We start from the raw sequence: 13,485 nt of genomic DNA on the forward strand, positions 1-13,485 counted from the left end.
GCCACTCACCCACACTGTAACTTGATATGGAAACTGAGGCTGGTGGCCCAAGAGCTCCACTCAGTCTCTGACTTCTTCAACCTCCTAGGCCAGAAAGGCAGCCCTGGTCCCATATTTGCATGAATATTGCATTCCCATTTCAGCATTAATCATGACTGGAAAAAGCACAGCCAGAAAGTCAGCCACAAACAGAGTAATGGTTTCTTAAAATCTTCCATCTCAGTGTGATATCCTTGAAAGGATAAAGGAATTGGAAACTAGCTGTATGAACTTAGGATAGATAACTTGAATTCCCTGACCTGCACTTTTCCCATCTGTATAATGGGCATAATACATGCCTCTCAGGGGGTATTGTTATGAAAATTCAATAAGTAAATATAGACAAAGAATCTAGATTTTAGATACAAGTAAACTCTGTAAACCTTACAACAGAAACAGTCATGCTGTTACCCTGGGAACATGATTATTGTTATTTTTTTAATGTATGTTTATTTTTGAGAAAGAGAGAGTGCAAGCAGGGGAGGGGCAGAGAGAGAAGGAGACACAGAATCTGAAGCAGGCTCCAGGCTCTGAGCTGTCAGCACAGAGCTCAGCACGGGGCTCGAACTCACGAACCGTGAGATCATGACCTGAGCCGAAGTTGGATGCTCAACCGACGAAGCCACCCAGGCGCCCCACAGGATTATTATTTGTATGGCAAAACTGTATCATGTAAGCGTAGGGTGAGGGTCAGGCTAGGAGGAGAGTAAGGGCTTAACTCCGTGTAATCTCACAAACAACCCAGTGTTTGCAGGGTGCCTGGCTAGGTGCTTTCCTATAACCCCTTCCCCTCCTCTCTATCCCATCCCTGTGGAAAACAACAGGCGCTAGTCTCGCACGCAGCGAGGTTTCTGATGATTCCAACATGTTCCTTTTACAGTTAGCAACAAGACTGATGGAGAAGCCAGTCCTTTGAAGGAGGCAGAGATCAAAGAGGAGGAAGAAGAGCTGGAGAAGCAGCAGCAAAAGAAGGAGAAGCGTGAGACGGGCAAAGCCATGGTTCCCCACAGCTCTATGTTCATCTTCAGCACCACCAACCCGTAAGGCACCCTCCCGTCGCTCGCCCTTTGGTGCCAGGGTAAACAGCCAGGGTTAGAGCCAGGGCAGGGTGATGAGGAGGAGAGAGGAGGGTCCACTCAACCTCCTGATCCTTCTCAGTGGACTGTGGCCAAACATCTGAGACATGCAGGCTGCTCACAGGTGGAAGCGGTCATGAGATTGAATAGCCTCTGAGCTCTGTGCTGAGTCTAAAGAATAACTTAACACAGAGAAGCGTGAGCAGTGTCATGAGAAAAGGACCTTTACCTCAAATTGTTCAGTAGGTTGTGTGGGGGGCTGGGGTGGGAGGCAGGAAATCTATTTGGGATGCGTCACTAAGTACTTCAGTGGTGGACAGAACTGAGCGTGTGGAGCCTAGAATAAAAAGATCATCTACTGGAGTTTAAGAGTATTGGTCTCACTGCCCTATATGTGGATTTTGAAATGGGCATGTTCTTCAAAGGAGAGGTAGGGGCATGAGATGGAGGTAGCAGAGAAGTTCTGGAAGGTTAGACTGAGCTGCCTTTTGCCTTGGAAATGAGCAAGATGTACACACAGACCAGCTTCTGAGGCTAGGAAGGCAAAAAGGTTTTCAGTGACCACATGGGCAGTATTCAGGCAAGCCTCTGGGAGGGAAGGCACTTGCACGAAGGTGTGTCGGGTTGCCTGAGTCCAGAATACAATCTATAGAATATAATTACTCAGAGTACCTGGGGCTCATGAAAAACGGTTGCTCCTCTCATCAGGAATCTTAGAATCAAGGTCTGTGTTTACGTTTCTTGGTTCTTACGAACTCCTTGCTGTGCCCTAGTTTCTGTACAGTGGGGGAGTAGACACTGGGATACAATGGAGGGTACCATGTAGCCATGTCGAGTCGTGTAGTCTGATGCTGGCTGCTCCCCTGCCTACGGATAATGTATCTTGGCTTGCGTACCGCAGCCTCTCACCAATCTGATTACTTTCTCCCACTGGAGCTTTAAATCAAGGGTGGTGCCTGAGAAATTAAATTGCTCTCCCCATGGCTTCCTCTGGCCAGGACCTGGCTGTCTGGAAGAGGCTGATGAGCACGAGGGTGGGGAGAAAGGGAAGGGGATGGGCGGGAAGCAGAGGCAGCTCATAGGGCTCCCTGCCCCACAGGATTCGCAGGGCCTGCCACTACATTGTGAACCTGCGCTACTTTGAGATGTGCATTCTCCTGGTGATCGCAGCCAGCAGCATTGCCCTGGCAGCTGAGGACCCCGTCCTGACCAACTCGGAGCGCAACAAAGTGGGTGCACGGGAGCCGTTGGCAACCTCCGTAATACCCTGGTACCCACCCCAGCCCCTCCCCATCCCAGCTTTGAAGGTGAATTAAGGAAGGTTCCTGGGAAATGAAGAAGGGTTAAGAAATGGCCCATTCCTGTCCCTCAGGGCAAAGTATGGCCCATTTCAAGACCAGCCCCTTCTCTCCAGTCCCCACTCCGCGGCCACACTGTGTGCCTTTATGCTTCAGCAGTGGCCATTCTACCCAGAGCCGGGCAGGTCTTTGCAGCCACCCAAGGGCTTATAGGGTCATGTAGGGCCATCAGAGATGTGCATGAAGTTGGGGAGCAGCAGCTCTACCCCAGGTTGCTGAGACATCTCCTGGAGGTCCTAAGGGTGTATGTTGGGGAGTATGAGGGAGGTTGGGAGGATTGGAACTGACAAGGACTCCAGGTCCTGAGGGAGATATTTGTGGGGCCATTCAGACCCAAGAAGTTAAGTTCTGGCCAAGGGGAGGGAAGAGCCAAGGACTGACCGCTAGGTCATGTGGCTCCAGCAGTAACACGTGGCTCCTCTCCTCCTGTGTCCAGCTGGCAGGTCTGATCCCAAGCTCCTGTCCTGAGGTAGAGGCGAGTCAGGGTGGGGGTGCAGGACTGCATGCATGTGGGCAGGCAGAGTGTGTATAGCCTGGTGCCCACACGTGAGCCTCTTCCCTTTCACCGTGTGTCTTACAGGTCCTGAGGTATTTTGACTATGTTTTCACTGGAGTGTTCACCTTTGAGATGGTTATAAAGGTAAAAGCCTCTAGAGAAAAGCTGGTCTGGGGTTTGGATGGGTCACGTGTCTGCTTCTTTAGTAAGGTGCCCTTCCTCGGTGCTGTCACCTACCAGCCAATGACAGACCCTCAGTAGGGCCTTTAAGCCATGTTTCCTCTGGCCTCGGAATTCTGATGAAGTCTGTCCTGGCAAGACGTTACGGCACAGCATGTCTGCGTGGATCTGTTTAGACTGGGGCAAGACCTGTGGGTGCGGCCCAAGGGGGAGCCAGGCCCACCCTCAGGCAGGCAGTGGGAGTGCAGACAGGGGTGGGGACTGTCCTCGCCTCCCCGGTGTGCTCCCCGGTCTGCGCCTGGGTATACGCCAAGGCAAAGGGCCAGGTAGGGATGAGTCTTCTTGGACACCATGTAGTTCCAGCTGCACTCACTGCCCCCCATTCTGTTTCCCACCACCCTAACACCCCACATTTCTATTCTTGTTCATAGTCTCCCCTACCCAGGGCCTCCCCCTCTGTGCAGGTGTGGTGATGCCTGGTGCTCTAAGCCACTAATGGAGGAAGGAATGTGGCCGAGTTCTGTGAGAGCCAAGGAGACCAGTTGAACCCTGGTGGCTATGACAAGGGGCCTTGGGCTTCAGAGTGAGGTGGAGAGAGCTTGTGGGACATGTCCACTTGCTCTTCAGGTCCTTGGGTAGGGTTGATTGTAGAGATGATGGCAGTAGGGGCATTGAGGTGGAGAGAGCTTGTGGGACATGTCCACTTGCTCTTCAGGTCCTTGGGTAGGGTTGATTGTAGAGATGATGGCAGTAGGGGCATTGTCACTGGGAGCCCTGAGCTCAGGGTGCATTGCCAACACTGGTGGGCTCATGCTGGCTGTTCACGTCTTTCTCCTTCAGATGATAGACCAGGGCTTGATCCTGCAGGATGGGTCCTACTTCCGAGACCTCTGGAACATCCTGGACTTTGTGGTGGTGGTTGGCGCATTGGTGGCCTTTGCTTTGGCGTAAGTGTAACTCTTTCTTCTCATTCAATTCCCTTTTGTCCCTTCTTCCTGAGACTTTGATTCTGAGGCCTTTCCAAGGCCAGCCTGAGAAACAGTTCACTCAGCAGTGCCAAAGAGAGCTGCCCTGGAAAGCCGCTTCCCAGTTGCCCTCTTTGGCCCTCCCAGGAGCCTTTTATCTTCAGCTCACATGCTCTAAATGGTAGCACTGGTGAAGGAGGAGCCGGGAAAGTCCTTCAGGAGAAGTCAGAGGCCCTGAACTTCCTTTCTTGGAGATGAGGAAGCATGGGCAGGTGCTCACCCGTGTGGGCAGTGCCTCCCGGGGCTCAGGGAGAGACCCAGGACAGCTTCCATAGCGTTCAGTTCTCAATTATGTCAAATAAAGGATCAGCTTGAAAGAAGAATGTAGAGGGTAGAACAAAGTTGGGGATCACAGAATCTTGAGCATGAGGAGATTCTCTGCTCACGAGCAGGGATACCCCAGAGACAGTTCTAGGACATAAGAACCATATTAATATGTTTAACTCCAGAATGTAAGATTTAGGAACCTCCTTGATAACACATTGAGGAAAAAGTTTTAAACCATTCAGGTGACTAAACCATGTTCATTACATTTGGGGATTTTTTTTTTTCAAACATTGATCCAGCTATAGCAGGTTTTCAGCCACATTCTGACACTCCTGTGGAATCCAAGGAAGGGGCTCTCTTAACCTTCCAGGGTATAGCTGGGAAATACACGTGGTGTCAGGGCCTTTTCCCTAATCTGATGTGTAGAGTACCCTGAGATGAATGACCGGCCTTTTGGGCTCTCTCTGTACCTTGTTCCATCGCCAGAGCAGCCGTGGTACAGCAGGCTTCCCTCCAGACTCTTCAAGTTCAAGAGCCGAATCTTCTAAGCCAGTCTGGCTACACTGTGATGAGGCAGAAGGAAAACATTTGGAAGTTGCTGTCAGTGATAGTAACTGCAGGAGGAAAGGGCAAAGTACCTGCATAGGTTTGACCTTCCCAGGTCCAAGAAAGGGGTCATCCACCCCCCTCTTCTCCCCAAATACCATCAGCTTCCATTTCTGTCTACACTGGCAGAGAAAGAGGTGGGGTGAGATTTAAGAAGGAACATTCCCCAAGTGGCTGAGGGTAGGGAGTTCTCTGTGGGAGAGATGAAAGGTCTCCAGCTGTCCTAAGAATCCAAGATCTCCCAGAACCTAGAAGTGGGCTATTTGAATTGCTGTCCCAGCCATGAGGGACCCTCCAAAGGAGAGCCAGGTTGAATGTGGCTTAAGACCCTGAGCTAACCTTGCAGGACAATTTCAGGGTCCCTTGGCTCCCAGTACACCAGTGTAGCAACCCCTATTAGAGTCACATGGAAGCACCTGTATCTCTCACAACAGGAAAGACTCATAGTAGACGTGACTGAGCCATTTCCAAGGAAATTTCAGAAAGCATGGTATTTTCCTAAACATCCGGACCTTGTATGAATTGTCATCTCACGGTAAAAATCAAGGCAACTCTGCCTCTACCAAAAGGACTCCCAGCTCCTCTTCCTCCTTCTTAGAAAGAAGCATTAAAGTCAGCCTTTTTCTTAAGGAGGCCTACTTACTTGGTTAGGGATAAATATCACCCTTGAGTTTCTAAAAGGTCAAGTTCCCTTTTCATTTTATCAATTCATTTGCATACATTAGTCACCATATTGTTCTTCTTTCTGATTTTGATCTCCATAAAGTAGTTTATGTCTTTTTGAAGAAATGAAAGACAAGGAGAGAGAAGTATATCAAAGAATCCATCCCATCTTTAGGAAGAACAGAGCCCATTGTGGGGCAGGCCAGAGTGGGAGAAAGGCAGGCCCCGTTTTGAATCCCAGCCCCTCTGTTTACCTGCATCATGTCCTAGAGCAACACAGCAAGACAACAACCCTTTTACCCTCAGCTTCTCATCTCTGAAATGAAGTCAAAATAATGTGTATAGAGTGCTTAGCATAGGGCCTGGCACAGTGTAAATGATCAATAAATGTTAATTCCCTTCCTTATCCTCCCATTCTCTCATGAAGTCTAAACATTGGAGCCAAGTATGTGTTGATATATAATGTGTGCAAATCATTAAAGATGAACACAGACTGGTTTTCAAGACTTGTTTTACACACACACACACACACACACACACACACACACACACACACACACACACTTTGTGCTTACATACCAGGTGTGTAGGTGCCCGCAAAGAAGAATTGCATCTTAGAGGAAGCCTCTGCATGCCTGCTCCACAGTCCAGCTGTCTCTTCTCATATCCAAAGCGAAGACAGTTGGCTGGAGGGTTGTCACCTGTCTTGTTCTTTTTTTGTACCCTTTGAAAACATGGCGGTGGTGGCTTTGGTGCTGGTGGCAGGAAAGCCCTAACAGCCCCGGAACTGAAGCCTTTCTGTTGGCCCTCAGACCAGGTACAGTGCAGGGAACCCCAAGAACCCCTGGGTTCTGGGGTCCACACTTATGTGATGGATTGAGAGTTATGATCCATCACTTGCTTTTAGTGATGTCACTTCCTGAACCTTTTCTTGATTTCCTTGGAAATGTAAATGGTACTCGCTCACCCTTCTCCATCCATTCTCTTTTGTTACCATCCTTCCAAGATGGCCATGCACATTTCCTCTCCCCTTCCTCCTGCTCATGGAATAGGCTCACACCCCTGTCCTCTGGCCTTTGTCACATTCGCTGAGGTCCAGGTAATGCTTTCTCTTGCTCATGTGCCATGCTTCCTAACTCTCTTCTCTCCCTTTCCTCATTAAGGGCACTGGAGAATTCAGCTCTCCCATCACTTTGGTAGGGTTGGCCAGGACCCCACCTGCCAGCAGAGTGAGGGCCTGGCCCGGCGCAGACAGCAGAAGGAAGCCTGTGTTGCGCTCTGCCGGGCTGTGGCAGGAGGCTCAAACCAACAGGAAGCCAAATGTGGGGACATTCTGCAGACTTTTCAAGGACTCCCTCCTTGTGGTTACAACTTCCATTGTTACAACCTATATGTTTGCCTCTGGGAATGTCCGCCATTCAGATGACCTCACTAGCCCTCTCTCTCTCTCCTCCTTGAAATTGAGCCTTGCCCTACCGAGGCTTCTACTCAGGCTATTATTGTTCAGTTTGAGTAGAACCAATGATGATTGCCATGGTAACACCTTTGTGTGATGCCTCAGAAGTCATAGGTGACTTGGCATCCCTTCCAGCACTGTCACCCCAGACCCTCTCAGAACCCAACCCAAGTCCCAGGAGCAATACCCCTAACCGAGGGGAGGGAATGGCCTGTAGCTGAATTCTCAAAGAAAGCTGCGTGGTCCCCTGAGCCCTTCTGCAGAGGTCTGCACCTGCCCTCATGTATGTTTTCTATAAGCATATATGCTGTTTGTGTAGTGGCAGAAGAGAACTCTCTCTTCTCTATAGCTGCATACATCAAGTGAAGGGATTCTTTATAATGTAAACCTGGCAAATTCTGTTTGGGAACTTTTGTTAATGACTTTTGAGGAGGAGGGGAAGGGGATTTATTTTCTAAGTGTGGGTATCCTGGGAGATGAGAAAATAAACGGAAAGATACTCATATGGCCCCTTTCCTGCTCTTCCCAGTACACTTTTACATTATAAAGCATTTATAAGAACACTCAGGTCTCCTGCCTTCAGCCAGATACCTGTGTAGGGAAGTGGGCAGAGTTCTGGCAGAGGTTGGATATGTTTCTCCTCATTGCACTGCCCTCACGACACCCCACTTTCTGGGCCATATGGAGACATAGAGTGTTTGCCAACTATAAATGTACTGACTGTGCCTTTTCCTCTTTGAGGTTTCAAGAGAAGTCTGGTGAGTGACTGGATCTATGAAACCTTTCCTTTTTGTCTTTTTCTATCTGAAAAAGAGGGATTCTTCTGTTTGATAATTATGTTACACCCAAGGACCAGAAACTGCTTTCCCCAGTTCCCTCACACCCTGTTGCCATCATTTCTGCTTCTCAGCCTCCTGGGTGGGAAAACAAAGATGGCTCCAGCCTTGGCATTTCGGGGTATCTGCGCATCGGGCACATTCTGTCACTTTGGGATGTCCTGCTAGAGTCAGCTGCCTTGTAGGGAAGTCATGTGGCCACCACATCAGAGTGAGTTCATGAGCCTTGCACAATAATGGTGATGCCCCTTGGCCTTCAAGTTTCACACCTTAAATGTTGAGTGGGGGGATTTGGACAGGCAGGTAGACAGGGACAGCATCTCAGGAAGAAAGGCAGGAAAGGACTGGGACATCCTGCACTCCAACCCAAGCCCCTCACCCTCCTCATTCTCTTTATTCTACAACATGTTACTTGACTAGACTAGCTCAAGTCAAGTCACCAGGTGAGCTATCCTGGATCGGATTCTAAATAGTAAACTCACAGCTTATAATGGCTTGTCAACACAAACATTAAAAAAAAAAAATAGCAATTCTGCTCCCACCTCTTCCCCCACCCCCCATCTGGGACCTGTACATCAGTCAGAGCCATGCAAGCTCTCTGGCGGCTGAGGCCAAAGCTTCCCCTTGCCGTTTGCCATCCTCGCAGGGCATGAGGTAAGGTCAGGACTCCCTGGCACGCAGGGGACCTGGATCACAGCCACACTTGGCCTTTAATTATTCAGTGCTTAGCCAGGAAGGAAAAGCATGAGTCAATATGACTCTTGATGCCAGAAAGAGCCAGAATTCCCACATTAGCTTTTATTGCATTCTTTTCATTGAAGTGTGTTGCTTTTCTGACATTTGACACTCTGCCCTAGTCTTTAAGATGGATAAGGTCTGAATGCAGCCACAGTGGTGGAGCGGGTTCTGAATTCATTCAGTGAAACACACAGATACAATTTTAGATTCAGAAGGGACCTTAAGAGCCACAGAATATGGTACCCCAGTTCTCGTTTCATATTTATAAAGACATGAATGTGTGCTCTGCAAAAGGAGGGGCTATTCAGAACTGAGATACTCATATACACTTACGCTCAGCGTAGTAACAGTAGTACAGACGTTTTAGCCTATACCTGGCTCCTCCACTCCCCCCCCCCCACTGTGTGCCTATGTCTGAGGTAGTCCCCTCAAACCTCAAGCTTTGCTGTGTGTCTTCTTTCTTGATAACCCCTATTTTTCTGGAACTGAGAGGGGTGTCTCCCAAAGGAAGCCATGACTACACATTAATCTTGTGGGGGAAGAAAAGGAGTGGACAGAGTCCTGCTTCATGCAGAGAAGACCCATTTACCATTGAGCCAGACAGGTCATCCAGTTCCACTGTTCTGTGGAAGAAAATGAAGGATTGAAATTAAATTTAGCCATCAGGTAGCCAATTAACTGTGGATTTAGGATGCTGGCTGAGCTGGAATTGGAAATTTCCAGCAGTGAGCAGATAGAAGGATGTTTCTTGAGACTTCAGGTTTAAGAGTCACCTCGAGAATGACTTACCCTGACTTTCTGCCCAGTCGGGGACACTAAAGGTGATTAACGGCCATGGACTTTTGGGGCACCTACTGCTTCATTGCACCTGAGCTGCCTTGAAAAATTGGTTTTAGGGGGTGCCTGTGTGGCTCAGTCGGTTGAGTGTCCAACTCTTGATTTTGCTTGGGTCATGATTTCATGGTTCATGAGATTGAGCCTTGCATCAGCCTCTGTACTGTCAGCACAGAGCCTGCTCTCTCCCTCTCTTACTGCCCCTCGCTCACTTATTCCCTCTCTCTCTCGCTCTCACTGCCTCTCAAAATAAATCAGTAAACATATGAGAAAACATAGGTAGTGGGTTTTGAGATGAATTAGGAGAGAGAGCAGGAGCCATATGGAGGAGGTGCCTGAAAGAAAGAGATAAGTTCTCAGTCTACCTGCTCTTGGCATTAAACTCCAGCATGCATGCTTTTTTGACAAACACTGGAAAATTCGTTGTCTGTTATATACACCACTGGTGCTGCTGGGAGATGTGCATTTGGAGACCTTTATCATACACAGGCAATGGGTGTGTATGCCCTAGCAATTCTCTTTATTAACCAGCACAGATTTGGGAGATGGTTGATTATAAATGCAACCTCAGCCTATGACCACATAAACAAGCAAAATGAAATGGGCCAGTCAGGGAACACAGCCCCATTCATGTGGTAGCCAACAATTCAGCTAACCAGCCTCAGATGCAAGAACCACCCTGCATGTGAGGCAAGCCTTCACAGATGTAGGAAGAACTCAATCCTGCAGGATTAGTAGAAATCCACCACAGTGCCCTCCAGATTTAAAAGTAAGTTTTAGAATAGCTCAGAACAGATTTCATGATGGGACTAGGAAAGGATCAACTCAGATCATGTGACCTGCAAGCCATCTGCTTAATCCACACTTACAGAGCCATAGCATAGGGGAATGTATTGGCTGGACTTCAGCCAGTGCCAAGGCCTTCTTGGAAGATCAGCACATGAGGGATCTCCAGTATGCTTAGAATATGAACACTAAGAAGCAAGACAAAACAGGTCACCATTCCCCAGACTGAATAACAAAACTTTTAGGAGACAATAAGGTGCTTTGCTGTCTTCTACTGCTTCTCAGAGCTTAGACCTTCCAGTTAGAGCATGGTGCAGCATTTTGCAAAGGAGAAAGTTTTCAAGGGGAATGATGAATGTGAATGGGGGGCTCATTGAGGTACATTTGCAAGAAGGAAAGTAGTATGTGCTAACCACTTAGCATAGAGTTAGTGCCCTGGTCACAGAGCAAAGAAAGCTGGCAGAGTCACAAAGGATTTAGGGCTCATGGGAGACCCCAAGTGGTGCTGAGGTATGGGTGAAGAAGAAAAATACACAAATAGATGAACTAGCCTTACCTACAGGTTCTAGACTTTTTTCTCTGGAGACTAGCATTGCCAACACAAAGAGATAAACTCTCATTTCCATGGGTCTTTAGAATTTTTAAAGTGCTTTCAATCTTTGATTTATCACTTGAAAGTTTTATAGTTGAGAAATGGATCGCTGGAGACTGTTAACTACTTTGACTCATTTTGACTAGCTGCAAAACCAGTTCTTAAACAACTGGTATTTTTTATTTCAAGTTTAGGGGCTTCCTCTATTACATTAAACTCCCTTCTACCTCTGTTTTTCTAGTTATTTCTAAGCCATTAACCCCTGTAAACTCAACTTGTGGGCCTGGTGTGGCTCTCTCCTCAGCCTACAGACCCATCTGTCTCTGCTTAGAGCCAAGACGTATAGACCAGATGGAGAAGGGCATCCTTGACCTTGTCCATCTTGCTGCTCCATCTGTACCTTTTCCTTTCCGTGAACCCTTGGAGACCCTAGACTGATTAAGGTCAAGAGGATAGATAGCTCAATATTTGAGCTCAGGAACTGCTGGTTTCTTTTGCTGTTCCTTCTTTGGTAAACCCCCCCTGTGATTCCCATCTGAAAAAACACTGTAACATCACAAATAAGGGCATAGATTTCAGAGCCTGACTTAGTTCTGAATCCTAGCATTATGAATTATTAGCTGCCTTAATAAGGCAGAACTCTCTGAACTTCTGTTTCCTCATCCATAGTGGAAATTAAAAATAACTGTGTTTTGGTCTTGTGAGAAACAAGGTAAAATATATTCAGTGTCTGATATAGTGCCAAATACTTAGCAAGTGCATATTAAATGGTAGTTGTTATTGCCAACCAAATAATAGTCCCAGATACTTTAGCAAGGCTCAAGGCTCCTCACAGTGTGACCTCCTCTCCCCGCCTTACACTCCGGCAAGCCTGTCCTTCCTCTAATGCGAGAGCTTCCTTCAGATTCCCTGTGCTGTTCTCTCGGAGACTCATGAGGGAGGGCAGAAGGCCATTCCGCTTAGAGGAGGAAGAGCTCTTCAGATTCCTACTCTGTCTCCCCTCCCCCCCCCCCCCCCCCCCCCCCCCCCCCGCCATGGAAAGAGTTGGTTCCTTGCAGAAATAAATTGGAGAGTGTGTCCTTTGAGAAAGGGTGGGGGGTGGGGCTGGAAGTTGAAGAGTGAGATTACAGAGAATGATGAGTGATTATACATGAAAGATCTGGAGGGCAACTTGACAATTGAGCTGGAAAAGTCTCATCTTTTACTGATGAGACATAAGAGAAATGTGACTTTTTTTTTTCCTGGAGAGCAGCCAGGAACCAAATAAGTAGGAAATACATGGGAAAATGGGTGGCTCAGATGAGTCCCAATTAAATTGGGACCAGTACATCCTACCATGTGAAATTATCCTCAGATTTTAACATTAGAATCAATTTCACTAATTAGCTAGGCAGTGTAAAAAAAAAATTCTGATTATACATGAAGTAACAAAGACTAACAAAGTGTTATCAAATGATTATATTTAAACAATTTGTAAAAAAGCACATGAATTATTTCAAAAATAATGTGCCTCAATTAAAGTGCTTGAGGTGCTTCCTCTGGTTTGATAAAACCTTTCCCTGACAATCTTCTTAACTTCGATAATGCCTTAAATAACTCTTGTATGCAGGGATTTGGGAAAGGTACTTTAGCCTGGTGTATGTGTAAATTGTGATATATTTTAATTAATGTTAAAATTAATATTGGAGCTAAGTTGTTGAGACTTTTCTGGATTCTGTGGCTTTGTTATCCGGTATTCCTTTCATTTCAAATGGCAGTTTTCAAATCGGTGCTGAACATATGTTAACAAAACTGAGAAGCGAGTGTGCTTTTCTGCAACCACTCAAAATCAGAGCTTTTCAGTGGCTTCTCCTGTTTGAACCATGTGCAGGGCAATGACTAATCTTTATTTTGCTTTGGGCCTCTGTCTTCTTACTATCCTTGGCTCAACTTTGTGGGAGGAGGGGACAAGTATCCCCCCTCCCCCACTGTACATTGGCAGCTACAGTCAGTTGTTGAGATCAGAGTGTGCTATTAAGGAACCCCATTGTCCAAAACAAGGGACACACACATCACACGAGCAATGGGTCAGAGGTGCTCTTTGTTCCATAGCAGAATATTTTACTAGGATCCTGGAGCAAAATTAATTATAGAGAACAAATTCTGTCCTTTATCCAGCTGTGTGGGAAGAGCAAGAAATTTGGGGCCTTCCTTCATAAAATGGGCATCTGTGAGTATGAACCTCTGACAACCCGTTCAGATGCTACTGGACGTAAAGGTCTCAGAGTTGAGGACCTAGGCTAAGCAACAGGTAAAAGCCTGGAGTGTGTGACTCTAAATCTCCTGCCCATCCATTGATCCTGCTCTGTTCTCTCATTTTAGGGATATGGAAGGTTCTCCCTAAGCTTTTCCTCACTATGAATAGCCTGGGGAAAGGAAGGTGACCTATGTAGTTGTTTTGGTGAAATTTTCAATCAAGCGATTACATTTTCGCATGGCATGTAGCTTGCGATTATACTTAATATTTGCTTGTTTACTTGAGGTCTTTCCTCCT

At 47.2% G+C, this 13,485-nt stretch overlaps 1 protein-coding gene across 3 annotated transcripts in view; it reads left to right on the plus strand.

Annotated features, from left to right (window-relative positions):
* CACNA1E (calcium voltage-gated channel subunit alpha1 E) overlaps positions 1-13,485 on the plus strand; it is a 313,512-nt gene that overhangs the window by 247,579 nt on the left and 52,448 nt on the right. For all 3 annotated transcript variants that reach the window (XM_039249319.1, XM_039249320.1, XM_039249321.1), the window contains 4 exons: positions 920-1,079; positions 2,215-2,344; positions 3,054-3,113; positions 3,990-4,096. In XM_039249319.1, the coding sequence (XP_039105250.1) occupies positions 920-1,079; positions 2,215-2,344; positions 3,054-3,113; positions 3,990-4,096 (457 nt within the window). The remainder of the gene's footprint in view (positions 1-919; positions 1,080-2,214; positions 2,345-3,053; positions 3,114-3,989; positions 4,097-13,485) is intronic.

This window comes from Hyaena hyaena, unplaced genomic scaffold, assembly GCF_003009895.1.
Source record: "Hyaena hyaena isolate Hyena2069 unplaced genomic scaffold, ASM300989v1 scaffold_337, whole genome shotgun sequence".
Taxonomy (NCBI): Eukaryota; Metazoa; Chordata; class Mammalia; order Carnivora; family Hyaenidae; genus Hyaena; species Hyaena hyaena.